Raw genomic sequence first — 18,170 nt, 5'->3', positions numbered from 1 at the left:
GGCGGTGGCGGCTGCAGCCACGGCCACCGCGGACGCTATTGTTCCCTGGTGTTAAACGCGCTTTCCCTCCTTTTCATCTGAAACGAACAATAGTAGGAAAGAGCTTTGCTTTCTGTACTCCTTGGGAAGACGGTGTGAGGGCAAAGAGAAATTCCCTGCCAACCGCGTTCCGGATCCGGACCCTGGAGCGGCTGCGGGCGGCATGGGGCTGCCAGCGAGGCGCTCTGCGTCCCGGAGCCCGGGCGCTGCGGGCCCGCGCTGGGGGGTCCTGCAGCTGCTGCCGCTGCTCCTGCTGCTGCTGCTGCGCCCGGGAGCCTGCGGGGCTGCGGCTCAGGGCGAGGCGGAGGCACCCACCTTGTATCTGTGGAAGACGGGTAAGTGGGACAGAGTTCTCCCTTCTTCTCAGCTTTGCGTCCGGGTCCATGTTACAAAACTGCTGAGCTTCAGGAGGGACCCCTGCGCCCCTTGAGAGCCTGGGTGTCCTGGGATCTTAAGGGGAAAAGTATGATTACTAGGAAGCAAATTAGGTCATGTCCGATGCTATTAGGAAAGAAAAACCTAACAATTGAGAGGCATTAGTGAGTCACCGGAATGATATTTCTCTCGCAGCTCTGTGGTTAATGAGGACAACCAACACCGCACTTTCATAACGAAGTGCATTTTTAACCTCTGGATTTTTGTTCTACTAGGAGTTTCTTGAATATATTTCCAGCAAAGAGTGGGCACACAGCTTAGAGCCGGTCTTTATTCTGTCTTGCAGTTTGCTCAATGCCATGATATATGTGGGTATGGAGTTGAATTTGTTAAGTATAGCTTTGTGATATGTGGGACACGTGGAAACAAGCCAAGCCAGGGTAGTTCTAACAGTTAAAGGCGAATGGGGCTGCACTGGGCTCGCGGAGAGGGTGTAAAGACCACTTCTTAATGAGTGAATTGCGCAATTTTTTCAAAGTGCACAATTGTAAGGATGTTTAGGCTTAAACTTTTCCTGCCTTGAGAATTGTTCTCCTTTGTTTCCAACCAACTAACAAAAGCAGCAACTAATAGTGCCTCAGAACCTCCAGGCAAAGTGCTGACTAGAGGTTCTGGTGGGACAGTGACAGGCAGGAAAACAATACCAAGTGAGGAATTACTCCCTTTTCTCCAGTTGCTCTTCTCTACCCGAGCACCCCCCCCCCCCAAGGATGAGGAGAATTCTTCAGCAGACCTGAAACTTGGCATGTTCATAGGAATGAAGTGAGAAGCATTATTCCTATTGCTTAGGGGTAAGGATAAATTAAGAGTTTCTTGGCAATGCCTAAACATTAAGAGAAGACTGCAATAGAAAGGAGGGAAAAAATGTATTTGTTATGGGATTGCAAACAAGTTACAGAATGGATCTCTTTCCTGGCTTCAACTGTCTGTAGCCCCCTGCTGCAGACAGATTAGTTTGCTCTACAATTACACTGATATTCTGAAATTTTAAAGAAGTAGCATCTATCTGGCAACTTAGCAGCTTGAACAGCAATTTATTACAAGCCAAAGTACCTAATTTGTCTCCAAATGTTGCAAGAAAAATCACACACACTTTTAGAAAAGCCATTTGGAATGTTAGCATTAGCCATTCTTGATAACACTTAGAGTTTAGATGTTAGTTGATTGGTGGATGCAGATGAAATCATATTAATTTGTTTCAGCTTAAAACAAAGAGTTGAAGACCTGCTCTGATTTAGCTAAACCCATGATCTTACTTTTCAAAAGCTTGGTCATAACAATGAACAGTAGTTAAACTATAATTTACCATTAAATGGTATTATTTGAATGCTTGGTAAGAGCTTCTCAGGTAAGTGTTGGGCGAAATAGTACTTGGCTTGGTTGAAATTTGTGCTATTAAAGTAAGAAAAGCCAAGCAGTAATTCAGATTGAAGAAGAGTCTAGGCAATGTTCACTGTGCAGCATCTGAGGTGCCAATATATGTCAACATAAATGTCATGGTGGGAACACAAGCCAATAAACTGTTTAAAATAGTGGAAAACTCTCAGGAGCAAGGGTATGGAGACCTTGGTTCTGGTGCCAGTTCCAGCTCTTGCTAGCTATAGGAATGTTGGCAGTTCACTTAACTTTTGACCCCTAGTTTTCTCAGCTACATATAAATGTGATGATACTTTCTTCAGACTCTTCACAGTATTATGAAGATTGAATGAGTGAGTTATGAGAAAGTGATCTGTAAATTTCAAAGTCATGTGCCTGTGCAAATATCAACTAGCATGATGAGGATGATGATGACAGCCCTCTGATGGTGGTCCTTGGTTTGGTGGGAAAAAATGAAATAAGCTGGAGAGGAAAATAATGACCTCTCTATTTTTTTCCCCCCCCCGGGGGTGAAGGAGAATCTCTTTATTTGTATAAAGAGATTGAAAGTTGTTATCAGAAGAACAAGGGAATATTTAAAGGAGAGGGATATACTGGAAATGAAAATGTAGAGATGAAAGAATCCTAAGTGTGTATCACTTGATGAAAATAAAGAGTCAGGAAGAGATTTGGGAGAGAAAATAAGGTGAGACCATCCAGGATGTCTATTTCAGTGGAATACACTTGGTTTTCATACAGCAGATTATAGGGAGTCACACTATTGGTCAGATCATTGAATTGCAGGAATGTAGTAAAAGGTTTACTGGAAGAGGAGCTAGAGTTCCTAAACAGGAACTCTAACACTGTGTCTATAGCTAACAAGCTACAGAGCATTGGCAAAGTCATTTAATGAATTTGGTTCTTCGTTTCAGAGTTTGTAATACTCATTGGTTAGAAAAGATGATATCTAAGGGCCTTTCATTGATGTTTGATATGTTTGATATGTATGTATACATCTGCACATACCTACACTATAAATACACATATGCATATGTATATGTAGTTTATTAACCAGTGTGTATACATGTAATATATCTGTATATGATACATAAGGTCCATAATACATATGTGATATCTAATGTATAGAATATGAAAATTTAAATTGTGTATTATACGAAAGTTTTTTCAAGTCAACTCACAACAAGGAGTTATGAGGACTCACTGTGTGCATTACAGGAAGTCAGTGAGGTAGAGGCTGACTAGGATATTGTCATCCCTTCCTTCAAGAAATTCACAACTGAACAATACTGTAAATACACAACAATTACAACCTGGTGTACCATACTCATGAACAAAACACTAAGACAACGGGCATGTTGTGTAGCTGATAAAAGGGGTTTGTGGAGAGTTTTAAAGAGGAGTTAATGTTGTTTGGGATTTTGAAGGGTGAGAGCTGAATTTTTTTTCCTCTGGGAGGCATGGAGGTACACCGCAAGCAGAAGGAAGAGAGAAAATGAAAATGAAAGGCACAACAACATTCTTAGGTTTTCAAAATACTACAACTCAGGTCTAGGATCTTTGGTGGGAATGAATGGGTGTAATGCCAATTTGATGGCTTGGGAAAGATTGTAAGAAAACCTTCAAACTTTGGTAAAGAGTCTGGAGCTTAACCTCTAAGCAAGTGGAAACTGTTGGAAGCTTTGTGCAGAGGATTGACAAATTCTTTGTCCAGGATGAAGAGAGATAAGTGAAGAGGCTGGGAGGTCGGTAAGGAGAGGGACTGAGAGGCAAAGAGGAATAGACGTGAAGGGTGAGTAGAGGCAGGCTGGGGGTCACACTACAGAAAGTATTATTCTGCTTTATGGTGTAGGGAGCTCTTTGCCAAGGAGAGGAGGAACTCCTCCCATGAAGATCTCCATCATATTTGCACCCAGTTACTTAAAACCAAGAATGTGAAAAATGCACAGTTTTCCTGGGGTTAGAGAAGAATATCAATTTAATTTAGCTATGCTAAACTTGAGGTAGTAATCCATTCAGATGAATAAATCTAATGGGAAAACTAGTGATTGGATGGGTAGCTTAGGAGAAAGAGGCTGAAACTATAGGCTTGGAACTTGGTAGTTGGAGGGATCCTTAAAAGAAGAGAAATACTGAAAAGAAGGGCCAGGGTACTTCAGAGAGAATATTGAGATTGAAAGGGCCACTGTCAGGGAGAGACCAGTGGAAGAGTCAGAGAAAGTATGGTCAGAAAAGGTCTGAGGAAAATGGCAATATGCGCTAATGGAACATGTTTTATGAAGGGGATGGTGGCAAGAAGTGAAACACTTCTGAAAGACTGGAAAGGAATTAAAAAATATTTCAGAAATGATCAAGTGAAAGGGAGAATTGATAAGATACCTAACAGTGTTTTGGGAAAGGATGTTTTAACTGGATTGGTGGAGCTATAAACCTATTTGAATAATAAACAAGATAATGGAAAATGTATAATATTGATAAAGTGAAATAACTCAGAGGTATTTAAATCAGTACTCTGCTGTTTTTTTAATAGTTAAAACCCCAGAATATAAGATATTGAAAATATTTATTAAAATACAAAAGTTAAATGTTTTAACACTTCTTTGTCACGTTTATTTGAAAGGTAACTTGTCTTTGTGTGAGTAGCTGAAAAACTTATTTCATACACCCAGACGTAAAGCACTTATTATTGGAAGATAGTTACTGATAAGTGTTTTTCATTCCTTAATATTCTAGAGTATGGAATTTTTTCAATAATAATTATGGCTAATAGTATTCACTTGGCAATTCTAAATTGAGATTATCAATGCATTGAATAAAATGTGATTGACTAACATGAGTAGGACAGAAAATAGTGAATATCTCCACTTCTATCAACTTCTGTCACAGACATATTTTCAGAATGATCTTAATGAAGTATTGAATTTATTATTTTTTAATTGATGTATAGTTGATGTACAGTGTTACATTAGTTTCAGGTGTATAATATAGTGATTTGACAGATTTATACATTAAGTTATGCTCACCACAAGTGTAGCTACCATCTGTACCATACAATGCCATTACGATACCATTGACTATACTTCCCATACTGTACCTTTTATTCTTGTGATGTTATCATTCCAGAACTAGAAGCCTGAATCTCCCACTCTCCTTCACCATTTTGTCCATACATTTATCCCCTCCCTTCTGGCAACCATCACTTTGTTCTCTGTATTTATGGGTCTGTTTTTGCTTTCTGTTTTTGTTTAGTCACTTGTTTTGTTTTTTTAGATTTCACATATAAGTGAAATCATAGGGTATTTGTCTTTCTCTGTCTGGCTTATTTCACTTAACATATTACCTTCTAGGTCCATCCATGTTTTAGCATATGGCAAGATCTCATCCTTTTTTATAGCTCAGTAATATTCCATTATGTGTGTGTTTATATACACATACATATGCATACACACCTACACACACCTTCTTTACTTACAGACACTTGAGTTGCTTCTATCTTTTGGGTATTGTAAATAATGCTGCAGTAAACACAGGGGTTCCTATCTGATTTAATGTTACTGTATTCTTTGGGTAAATACCCAGTAGTGGAGTTGCCAGATCATATGGTAGTTCTATTTTTAATTTTTTGAAGAATCTCCATACTGTTTTCCACAGTAGCTACACCGATTTAGATTCCCACGAACAGTGCATAAGGGTTCCTTTTTATCTCCCTTCTCACAACTACTCATTATTTCTTGTCTTTTTGATTCTGGCCATTCTGTCAGGTATAAAGTGGCAACTCATTATAGTTTTGATTTACATTTCCTTGATGATTAGTGGTTTTGAGCATCTTTTCATGTGTCTGTTTGCCATCTTGATAAGTCTTTGGAAAAATCTTTATTCAGGTCCTCTGCCCATTTTAATCAGTTATTTGTGGGGTTTTGGTGTTGAGTTATGTAAGTTCTTTATGTATTTTGGTTATTAACTTCTTATCAGATGTATCATTTGCAAATATCTTCTGTGATTCAAAGGTTGGCTTTTCATTTTGCTGATGATTTCCTTCACTATGCAAAAGATTTTAATTTTGGTATAGTCCCAAATTGAGTTAATTTTTATAACAGTGAAATTACATTGAAATGCAAGAAATAAGTATACAGTAGCCCTTGTTCAGAATTCAGGGGATTAGGATATTTATAGGTGTGTGTTTTTCCTCAAGGAGATTACTTCTCACATTAATCACTTTTGAAGTAAGTTCATCCAATACAAGGCAATACTTTAAACAGCAATCACTGTGTCCTTTACATGGTTAATTATATGTAAAGTAATCCCTTACTTCTTCAATATAAAATATCCTTTTATTTTCTTTCATGTACTTGTCCTAATATAAAATATTCTGTAATGCATATGGAAATATATTAATCCTAATCCTACCATTCATTAAATAAGAAAGGAGAGAGGGATGTTATTCCAGGTAGTAGTAACATGAGGGTTGCATTATCCTAATAACTGTTCTTTACTTCAGTTGTACTTAATTTGGAATGTAGTTTGCTCATTAAATGAAAAATAGGGATGGAGCAGAGTGGGCAGAGTATGGGCATCAGTGTCAACCCAGAATAACATGGATCACAGTGCTGTATTTTATCAATACTATCAGATTAGTTCATCTCCCTGAATCTTTTTCTTTCATCTCTAATAAGGACAAATAATATGTGTTATATAGAGGTTTTCTGAGGTTTAATTAAATATGGTAGCATATGGAATGTTCTAGTGCAGTGTTTGATATATATGGGAACTTCAGTGAATGACAGTTTTTATTATTGCTGTTATTCTGTTGTATAATACAATGCTTATTTAATTATAACGACCTGGAGCAAGTCCAGTAATGTGGTTTCTTGAAATCATTTTTTTTTTGGTAAATACAATAGAAATTATAAATTGATACATTATAATGCTAGATACTCCAACAAATTATAAGGGAGGCAGCATTGGGGAATGGAAAGAACACAAACTTTGGAATCAGAAACTGTTGTTTAAATGTGCCTGTACCTAACTGGTCAAGTTACTTAAACTCTGATTTTGTTTTTTCACCTTAAAATGGTGGCAGAAATTCTGAAGTGCGAGGCCATTTGCAAAGTTTTAACAGGGAGCAAATAGAAAGTGTCTAGTACACTGTCCTAAATATAGTAGATATTCAGAAAATATTCTCCTCCCATTCTTTTATCTTTCCTGCCCTAAAAATGACATAACAAGCAGGAATTTTATAGATTCAACACATTTATCTGTCTTTTCCAACCAAGGGGCTCCATGAAAAATGAATAAAACAAGTCTCGGAAGAGAAGTTGTTTTATAACAGTCTCATCTTTCTTATTAGTTTTACACTTAAATGTAGACAGCATGGACCAAAGACCATAAAAATATTTTGAGCAGCGAGTTCATGGTGAATTATATAAATAGAATTTTTATACTTTATTTTGTGCTGTATTTCAGGAGATTTCTCAAGAATCTGAAATTTTAGGTTCTTGAAATTGTCTTGTCAGCAATGTCTTCCAAATTAAATGTTTCGCAGAATTGTTTTTATGCAATTTTTAATTTTATATATTAGATGATTATTTAAATACATTTTAAAAAACTACTGTGTATATCTTGTTTCCCCGCCCTTCTTTCTTAGCATACGTAACACAGTGTTCAAAATTCATTAAGAGCGTATTGATTATTTGCATCAAAAAATAAAACGCCCAAGTGGTTTTTTTGAAGCTTTAGTATCTTAACAGACTGTGGTAACTCAGGTCATTCATTATGCAAATTATAGGTAGCAACCTGGTTTGCAAAATAAGAGAAGCCCCAATCAGGGCTGAGGTTGAGTGCTATGGAGTATAGCACATACTCAGACTCTTCCCTGCCTCTGACTACAATATAAAAAACCAGCCTAATGGCAGTCGGATGAGATGCTGACATTCTAACTAGATTATCGGGGAAGCATGGTGTGCTTGAGCTCCTTTTCTAAGGAAATGAAGCCTCTTAACCTCTCATGTAAGTCAGATTGGTGACACTGGACACTGAGATGTCTCTGGGAAGAGGAGAGCAAAGGCCTCTGTCTGGTAAATGTATAGAACAGGTTCTCTCAGAATTTCAAGAGAGCTTTGGAATTCATAGAAAATCACATTAGAATGGTCTTTAATGAAAGAAACACTGGGGAAGTGGTGTCTGGAAAATATATCACAAGAACATCATAGAGTGTGAGTTAGAGGTGCCAATGAGTCATAAGGTAGAGATTTCTTCCATTTTTTTTAAATCAGCACTTTATATTTGACACTTTAGAATGCATTTAAATGATGAAAAATAAAGGAATTTGCATTTAATCCTAGGGTACACAAGCAATTAGAAAAACCATATTTAGGGGAAGTGATAGAACAATTAAAAACATGTTGGGAAAGGATAGAGGAAACATGGCAGGACTGAAAACAGTGATACTGAAAAGTAACCCATCTGCTGCTTCTGATATGTAACTGGACCTAACCAAAAGGATGTCCTTTCAACTTCCAGAAGCACTATTGAGCTAACTGATATTTTGCATAGTCTACCAGGTAAAATCATAATCTCTAGAGTATCATTTTTGCTGTACCAAAGTTATGCTATGAGGAAATAAATGAAATAAGGTGATATGGGGAAGAGGCACAAATGTGCTTCTTTATATGGACAGTAATTTTCAAATGACCATGTATGTGGGTAATATTGGAGAGGGGACTCTATGTTAGGGCCGTCAGAGAGAGAGAGTACATATAGAACTTACTGAGGGATGTCTCTAAATTCAGAAGAAGCTGTGCATGGCTATAAAGGCATGGGAGGATGTAGGACGTTATAAGAGAGAGCAACACAGCAGGGGGGGAAAGAAAGGTGAGAACAGGCAAATCATCTTTTAAAAATTAGCTTTAATAGGTTTGATTTTTTTAACAGTTGTAGGTTTATAAAAAATTAAGCACAAAGCACCGAGTTGCCATATATCTCTCATTCTTCCCCCCGTTTCTCCCTAATACTGACATCTTGCATCAGTGTGGCACATGTGTATCATTGATAAGCTAATATTGATACACTATTGTACTTAAAATCCATAGTTTATATTAGACTTCAACTACTCTCATATATTCTATGGTTTTGGACAAATACATAAAGGTATATATCCACTGATATGTATATCCACCATCACAGTATTATACAGAGTAGTTTCACGGCCCTAAAAATCCTCTGTGCTTCACCTATTTGTCCCTCACCCCATTCCTTGATCCTCCCAGATCTCTGGTAACCACTCATCTTTTTACCTTCTTATGTCTCCATGCTTGTTCTGTTTTTGGAATGTCATATAGTTGGAACCATATAGTATGTAGCCTTTTCTTCCACTTACTAATTGTGCATTTAAGTTTCTTCTGTGTCTTTTCATGGCTTGTAATCTCATTTCTTTTTATCAGTGAATAATATACTGATTGATGGATATAACAAAGTTAGTTTATCCGTTTACATATTGAAGGACATCTCGGTTGCTTCCAAGATGTAAACATCTGTGTGCCGGTTTCTGTGCGGATATGTTTTTTGTCTCCATTGTGTAAATTCTGAGGAGTGCAGTTGCTGAGTCATATGGTAAAGAGAATGTTTAATTTTGTGAGGAAACCATCTTTCAGAGCGGCTGTACCATTTGCATTCCCACCACTACCGAAGGAGAGTGGCTGTTGCTCTGTCTCTGCTGGTGGTGTCGGTATTTTGAATTCTAGCCATTTTAATGCATGTAGTTGTATCTCCTTGTTGTTTGTGTTTCCTTTTCTCTGATGACCTATGATGCTGAGCATCATCTTCTCATCTGCTTGTCATCTGTATGTTTTCTCTGGTAAGGGATCCGCAGTCTTTCCACCCCATGAGTCACAGCAAGAGCAGGCAGAACCCTCAGGTGACAGTTCACAGCCTCAGTCTAACCTGTGCTGCATGTGCTCCTCTACTCGTTGCCCTGATGAAAGGATTCCTACTAAAAACAAGTATTTTATAAAGAGAAAGTACACATGGAAATTAAGTAGATAATAAGCCATACATGGAGACGGGTCTACACTTTGTCTTTTGTTCCACCTGGAGGGGAACACCTTGGGACCGAGTTTGGAAGTGATAACAGTCTCTTGAAGAGGAAGACAACAGTGTGATATATTCAAGGTTCAATGGAGCTGGCCAGCTTGTGAGATTTTCAGGTGCGCTCTATGTGTGCAGGGTCTCTGGCTGACTTGATTCTAGTGAAGCATGTGGTTGCATATCTGCTTTTCCTCGCTCTTCCCCGAGGCTAGCAGAAAGTTGACGCGCAGTATCCTCCTGAACTTCTGGGAAATGGTGCAAGTCTCATATTCTGAATTCCTGCTAAGTCGACCCGGGAACCAAGCTGTCAAGGCAGCCTCCTGCTTATTAGCTCGCTCCCCCAAACCATTCCACCGACAGAGTGTTGAGTACCCCCAGGATGGGGGGAATAGAAGAGTGGCTCAAAAGTGGGTAGTGTATGTGTGCACATAAATACAGTATACTACCCAGGTAGTTAATCTAGCACTTTCTAGAGAGCTTGATGGAAAATTAATTTCCCAAGCAACTGTATGGAGCATGGGCATTGATTGTGTAGTGGGACTCATTTAACTCATGGTGTATGGTGAATGCAGGACTTTCTAATTGTGCTACACTGTCTGGATAAAGAGTTATCCCTTGGGTTGAAATAGCGGTAGCAGTAACAGCACATACTGGGTATTATAGATGGGAGTGTTTGCAAGTATGTGCTGTAATGTGCCTGCTGAAGAATGGCATTGAACCCTTATATTGCCTCTTTGGTTGCTGATTATTTTTCTTTTCTCTCTCAAATTTGGGTTGTACTATTTAAAGATGATTTTTGTTTTCTCTCTCCAAACCAGAGAGCGTAACTATGCGCATCACAGGGGTCAGTTACTTCCCCGTGACGGTGAATATTAGTTGAATTGAAGCCGTAGCTTGAAATGAAAGAAGTACTGGTTGCTAAGTAGTAAAATGTGTATTTATGCGCATTTGTGTGTGTAATAAATAAATGAAATGTTCCAAAATCAACCTGTGAGCCACATATGAATCTTGACCTCATTTTGTAATTTATTGAGAGTGTGAACTCTAATCTGGGCGTCTTTCGTCCCTCAGCCATGCCATACTTATGATATTAGTTATCTCCCTATTCACGTGATTTTCAAGGGATCTTGAGACAAAACTGCAGAGCACTTCGATGGTGTCTGGCTCGTGTCAGTACTCAGTAGATGTCATCTTTTACTGTAGGTGTGAACCACAAAGGCCTTCTCGCAGAGCTGGTTTGTCTCTGGATCTGAGTTTTTTTTTCTCTTCATTTTCACTCTTCTTCCTTGGATCCACACATGCATATCAAGCTTCTTGGTATCCGGCACCGTTCTCCTTGCCCCTGCTGTCAGGACCAGCTCAGAGTCACCAAGCCCTCAGCTCTGCTGTCTGCAGAGTTGTTCAAAGTATAGTTTTAAGATACAGAGACATTTTGCCTCAGTGTTTTATTTTTACTTGTGATTGTGCATATTTTTGCCATGCAGGAAGTGCAGGAGGTGTGACTCTTTAAGTGGGTCTGTGCATTCCAAAATTTCTTTGTGTGGAAACACCTGAGATTATTCTTGGCAAGACTTCCTTGTTCTGTGATGCTGTGAGTGAGAGGGTGTAGGAAGTGTACAGTGAGTGCTGAGGTATCCTCTCTCACAGTCCTCTTTCCTCTCCCAAAGTACATATGCCGGTGTGTGATTGTGTGTGTGTGTGTGATGTATACGCTCTGCATATGTATATGCATATATGTAAATATCCTACTTACACAACTCCAGATTTCAGTATCCTCTGTAAGAAACTAAAATGTTTCTCAGCTTGGAGGAGTGCTATTCAACTCTCCTATGCCCATTACAACCTGTTTTAACTCTACATTTTCTAAAGTTTGTGTATAATGTGTGAGCTTCTGATATAATTGCAATAATGATTCAGTGCATCATTCTGGGCATACTCATGCACACACATGCATCCATGTCTAGATGCATAAATAGCTGTGGCACAGTCCTGCATGGCTGAATGACTACACAGGACTTCATAACGTGTCCAGCACTATGGACATTATTATACTACCTCAAATGTTATAGGCATGCCAAAGTGGCGATGTTTAAAAAATGTGCACAATTAGGGATACTTTTCACTAAACATTAATTATAAGCAAAGTTATGTTAACATTTTATTTTGGAAAATTTCATTTCAAACTTTATGTGCATCAAGATCTCGCTCATATAAAATGCCTTTTAATATTTAAGTCCTTGTATTACCTTCCACAAACTAGCAACTTTAGTTTAAGATCCTTTTATGTCTAACTGTCTTCCTGTGTTTGCCACTTTAGTGCCTAAACAATATCCTCAAACTGCAATGCCTGCACAAATTTCCAAGAAGTACTTTTCTTCTAAGAGCATCTGTGTGCCAGCATATCCACGAACATCATTTTTATAAAATACTCGTTGTGGATTGTTTACATTGATTATACTGTCATTAAGGCAGTGCTGTAACAGACCCAGAAGGAATAATAGGTATGAACTGTTGTTTTTTTCTACATATGTGGGTTCAGTGTATTGGATGTGGTTTCAACTTAAAATATTTTCAACTTAGGATGGATTTTTTGGGGTGTAACTCCCTCAAAAAGGGAGGAAGATCTTTATATACATGTGTTTGCGCATAGATTATGCACCCTTATGTAAGCCATATATTTGTTTTGTACTGTATTATATATAACGTATATTTTTTTTCCTATGGGAAATGTAGTTCACTCAGAGCCACTCTGTTGTTGCCACGTCAGGGATCCAGTCACAGAGTTAGGTTACTTTTTTCTTCATGTTTGTGACGATCAATTCGCTTATGTAAAACTCCAAGCCCTTAGTGCTTTTTTTGCCACCAAACTTGGTGCTGGGGAGCAAATGTGAATATCACATGGACCCCACTCCTGAAGTTCTCTGTCATGGGTAAATAAGTAATTCTTGTCTAGGTAACGTATTGCAAAAATAAAAAACATAAATGTATGTGGAACAGAGAAAAGGATTACTATTTTGCAGAAGGAGCTTGGAAAGGGAAGATTTCCTAAAACATGAGTTTGACAAATAAACAGCTTATGGAATGGACAAAGGCTGTAGCGAGATGGAATTCTAGGCTGGGTGGAGCTGGTATGAAGAAATTAAATGGAATGTGTGTTCAGGGACAGTAAGAAGTTCTGAGGCATAGAAAACTGGGGATGAAGTGGGATAGGAAGAAGGGTGAGTGTGTGTATGGAGAGCCCATAGGAGAACAGCGCTGACTGGGACACAGTAAGGAGCCTGGCTTTTGTTTGACGTATGAAATCTAGGAGCCCAAGTCTGTTTAGTTGGATGAAAGACAGCAACATACTCGCAAATGTTAAGTCATATGCGAATTGATAAATTTTAGAAGATTGTTAGTTTTGTAACTGAATTATTATAATTCTCCTTGAAAATTTTCTATTAGAAAGCTGTCTTTAAGTAATGATAATTAAACAGAATTATTTCAAAGGTAGAGTATCCTTTATGGTATACATATAAGGGTGATTTGATGTATTTTTTTTTTTTTTTCTCTACAGTTTTGATTAGACCAATGTGTGAAGAAGTAAACCTTACATCTGTGTAGTATGTCTCTGGCAGGGTGAGTGACAGAGAACGTGCATGACTGAAGTGGACTAGGCAAGGTGTAGAGGCTGGTTGTGCTCACTCTTCTTTGTGTAGGTTTGGCTCACCAAAGAAGCAACACCACTCCTTTGCCCTTCTCCAGGGCTGTTATTTGCCATCATTTAGAGACGGGATTCACTTTTTTTTTTTTTTTTTTTAGAGATTTTATTTATTTATTTATTTGACAGAGATCACAAGTAGGCAGAGAGGCAGACAGAGAGAGAGGAAAGGAAGCAGGCTCTCTGCTGAGCAGAGAGCCCGATGTGGGGCTTGATCCCAGGACCCTGGGATCATGACCCAAGCCGAAGGCAGAGGCTCCAACCCACTGAGCCACCCAGGCGCCCAAGACGGGATTCACTTTTTGAAAAATGTCATTAGGGACAACCCTGTTGACCACATACACTATCCAGTGAGTCACAGTCGGATTGTGGGGCCCTAGTTTACAGCCTTTGCCTTTGGCAATCCTACGAGGTTTCCCAAAAGCTGATGCTTAAATAGAGGGATGGAAAATATTAAAAAGATACTTTTTTGAATTTTAGAGAATGACTGCATGAGAAAATATGGAATTCCAACATGAAACGGAAGTGTCTGAACAGTCCTGTTTCAAGCCAACATTAACATTTCCCTCCACTTCCTCCATTCTGTGCATCACTAGTCCTCATTAGTTAAGGGGCCCTGTGGAATGAGCGTAGCCAGCAGAGAAAGACATCTGCTGCCCTGGGCTGGTGCAGGTAATCACAGAAATGCAGCAAAAGATCATAGGACTCAATCGCTCTATAAAACAGCTTCTTCTGATAGTTTGCATTGGTGACTACACATCTCTAATGGGAGAGTCATCAAAATGGATCTGGATTTATGGAATCGAATAATCCATAAGGAAAACTTTGACTATTGCTAGGATCCATTTCACTTCCTGTCTCTCACTGCAAGATTTAATGTAACTTCTTCAGTTCCCTTGGTTTGTTTTATAAAAGGATGGGCTTTGAACTGCTTCTGCTGTGAAAATTCCACAAGAAGAGCATACATAGTATGAAGCGGTCATGGTGGATTTTCAAACTTGGTTGACCAAGCACTGCGGCACCATGAACATCTTGTCTCAGATCATGATGGAAGTTCCCAGAGATTTCAAGAACATTCTTTAAGTAATTTTCTGTCCTGATCGAATCATCCAGAAGCTAAATTAATTTAATTTAATGAAAAATGTGGAAATAAGAGGAGTGATTCTTGCACTCTATCATTGTAAGTAAGATGAAGCTTTGTTGGCCATATGCTGGATATTAGAATTGCTATCACAGAGCCATGTGTTTAGCAGCTTGATTGGTTTTAAGACTTGCGTATCCATCATCACAATCAATTCAGAACATTCTCATTACCCCCAGAATATTCTGAATAGTCTCTCACACTTGAATTTTCCAATTCTTCCCTATCAGGCCTAGTCCTAGGCAGGTACTGATCTACTTACTGTATCTACAGATTTGCCTCTTCTGGACATTCCTTGCAAATGGTATTAAACCTTGTTTGTTTTTTTGTTACTGGTTCATTTTACTTAGCATGTTTTCAGGGTTCATCTGTGTGGTATTGTGTATCAGTTTCATTTCTTTTTACTGGTGAATAATATTCCATTTTGTAGATATCCCACATTTTATTCATCACTTGTTGGATATTTGGGCTCTTTCCTCTCTTTTGGCTATAATGTGTAATGCTGCTGTGAATACTCATGTACACTTTTCCATGTAGCCATGTATTTTCATTTCCCTTAAATAGATACTTAGGAATGGAATTGCTAGGTCTTATGATAGCTTTAGATTTTATGATTTGAGAAACTACCAGAATGATCCATATTTTTTTTTTAAGTTCAGCACAGTACAATGCACATTGTGTTTTCCAGTAACTTCAATTACGATGTAATTGCCATTCAAGAAACCCATTGAATGTCCAGTGCACATTGTGTTTTCCAGTAACTTCAATTACGATGTAATTGTCATTCAAGAAACCCATTGACGTTTCCATAAAGATATCATTGTGTAATTAGAAGGTAAGTAGTTAGAAAATAGAGGAAAGTAATTTCAGGGACCCAGTTTTTAAGAATAAAAGCACATTTAGGAGGAAAATATGCTGACGTAGTCATGAGCACACTTGTTAGGATACCTACAAGGGGCTCATTTTGTTTTTGTTTTTGTTTTGTTTTGTTTTGTTTTTTAAAGATTTATTTATTTATTTTAGAGAGGGAGAGAGAGAGCCTGCAAGCACACCAGTGGGGCAGGGGAGGGAAAGAGAGAAAGAGAAAAACAGACTCCCCACTGAGCGCAGATGTAGGATGTAGGACTCCTGATGTAGGACTCCATCTCATAATCCTGATCATGACTTGAGTTGAACTCAAGAGTCAGGTGCTTAACTGACCGAGCCACCCATGTGACCTCCTTTTGGGTTTTCAGTCTGATCATACAGTGAAATCTTTAGTAAAAGGAATACAGGTAGTAAGGATGAAGGACCTGTGATGACTTAAAGAGAGGCTGATTTAATCACATGTATTTAACATGCACAGAGAAATTGAAGTGATACTAATGAAAAATTCAGACATTAATGCATTCAGCAGTTGCCCCTTTGGTTTCTACAGCTTAGTGGATGTAGTAACAATACCTGCTTATGTTCTTGTGGTACTCTACAGTTCTCCAAGCACTCAGATCACATGTTCTTTTACTAAGTTCTCACAATTTCTTCTTAAATATAGGATAAGAAGTAATGCACTTTTTGTTTAATGGAAGAGTAAACTCAGGTACCTAAAGCTAAGGGATTTGACCTCAACCACACTCTTATTGTAAGACTAGCAGCAAGGACAAACATCTTAGTATCCTAGATATACTAGTATTTTAATTGAAGAGGGTAAAATAGGGAAAGCTCAGAGAAATTAATCTTTGGTTGTATAGATCAAGGTTCAGATATTTCAATTAGCTTTATATGGTATAGATAATAGGTAATAACAGAAATTTTGTTTTAATATTTTCAGACAAACATAGGTAGATAAAAAATTACAGATTTGTGTTTTGATAAATATTTTGACTCTGGTGTCTTGACTGAGCATTTGACAGTGGTTTTGAGATTTTAACATTGATTTTCATAGCTTTCTTCAATTTTGTGACATAGAATAACATTGTATCCAAACAATTTATGGCCTATAATCAAATACAAATACATTTTCATATTCCATGATGCAATGAATCTTAACATTGAAAAGTATAAAGAGCTGCTTCAAGTCATAACAGTATTTAGTTTCAGTATAATGATATTCTTCTTTTTTACCCCTTTAAAAAAAAGTGTTATATAGATTTAAACTGTGGATTATCTTGGCAGTGTAACACAGGAGTAACACAGGAGTGAACACCGTATAACAAAACATCCTAAATCTTTCTTTACTATTCCCAAAATATCCCACTCACGTGCTTTCTCTGTCTTGCATGCACACTTACACATCTCATTTATTTCTCCTATGTAGCCTCAATTTTTTTTTCACTCTCAAAGTTCTCTTTACTCCACTCTTTCCCACCTTCCAGGCCTGGCTATCTGTGCTGTGCTATCTGCAATATTGCAGTTTACCTTTACTTTCAGGGGATCATTTTCCAAGTTTATAAACTGACAAAATTTCTCGAATAGGAGTATTATCGACAGTAGAAGTGCTGACTTTTGCAGTGTCCTGTACAGGGAGACTTGCATTCCAGCTGTAGTTTTCCCTGAAAGAGACAAAGTAAACACCTGCTGACATCATTATATTTGTCTACAGGCAGCTAAACTATGATATATTCAGTGTGGACTGCTGTAAGGGATACAGCTGTGAAATGAGCTAAAATTTATTATTGAAAGTAAAAGAACTAGTGTAAATTTATTCTAATGAGATTCTTTGCAAACATTACAGTAAATAGGTTCTGGAAACATTTTCATTCTGTCTCTTGTCCTTTAAAAATGACTTTTCTGAAGATACTATATATCTTAGGGCACGTGGTGAAAGAGATGAAAATTAGGACTGTCAGTATTCAGAGATTTATGTGGCTAGGTTTTTCCTACCATGGATGTGATAAGATTTTTAATTTGAGCTCAGATCTGAGTTCATTTCTTCCTAAATATTGGGCCTATATCAAAAGTCCCTCTTGACAAGTTACTCTTAAAGTCACAAAGGGGATGACAAGTTACTCCTAAATGCATCATGAAAGCATTGTAGAAGCATTTTGTGTTGTAAGTATGCAGTATACCAGCAGACAGCAATTTTACCCCTGAGGAGAACTGGGAATATTCTTTCCATTTTGAAGGTTTTCCTATAACTTTTATACAGTGCATGCCCTTATTTTAAATTGCCGCACGTGTGTGTTTCTGTGTGTGCACGTGTGTGTGCATGTGTGCATGCACATGTGCACATTTGATAATTTCTTTGATTAATGTGCACAGGAAATTTGGCATCTTAACCAAAGTCTGCTTAATGGACAGAAGAGACATTACACAAAGTTTTAAAATCTTATAAACCAATAAAATGTACTTAATACTAACATCATACTGCATGTAATTTAATCTGTAGTTTATCATGACGTGTAAATGTCTTCAAAACGTTGA

The 18,170-nt window shown here is 37.9% G+C and overlaps 1 protein-coding gene across 1 annotated transcript in view; it reads left to right on the top strand.

Moving 5' to 3' along the window:
• Positions 1-201: 201 nt before the first annotated feature.
• Positions 202-18,170, top strand: part of THSD7A (thrombospondin type 1 domain containing 7A) — a 434,994-nt gene continuing 417,025 nt past the window's right edge. The window contains exon 1 of the mRNA XM_080817988.1: positions 202-374. Coding sequence (XP_080674114.1) covers positions 203-374 — 172 coding nt within the window. The 5' untranslated portion in view covers position 202. The remainder of the gene's footprint in view (positions 375-18,170) is intronic.

This window comes from Martes martes (assembly GCF_963455335.1).
Source record: "Martes martes genome assembly, chromosome: 11".
In the NCBI taxonomy this organism is placed as follows: Eukaryota; Metazoa; Chordata; class Mammalia; order Carnivora; family Mustelidae; genus Martes; species Martes martes.
Note: the sequence above shows the minus strand (reverse complement) of the source record. Positions and strands in the feature narration are given on the sequence as shown.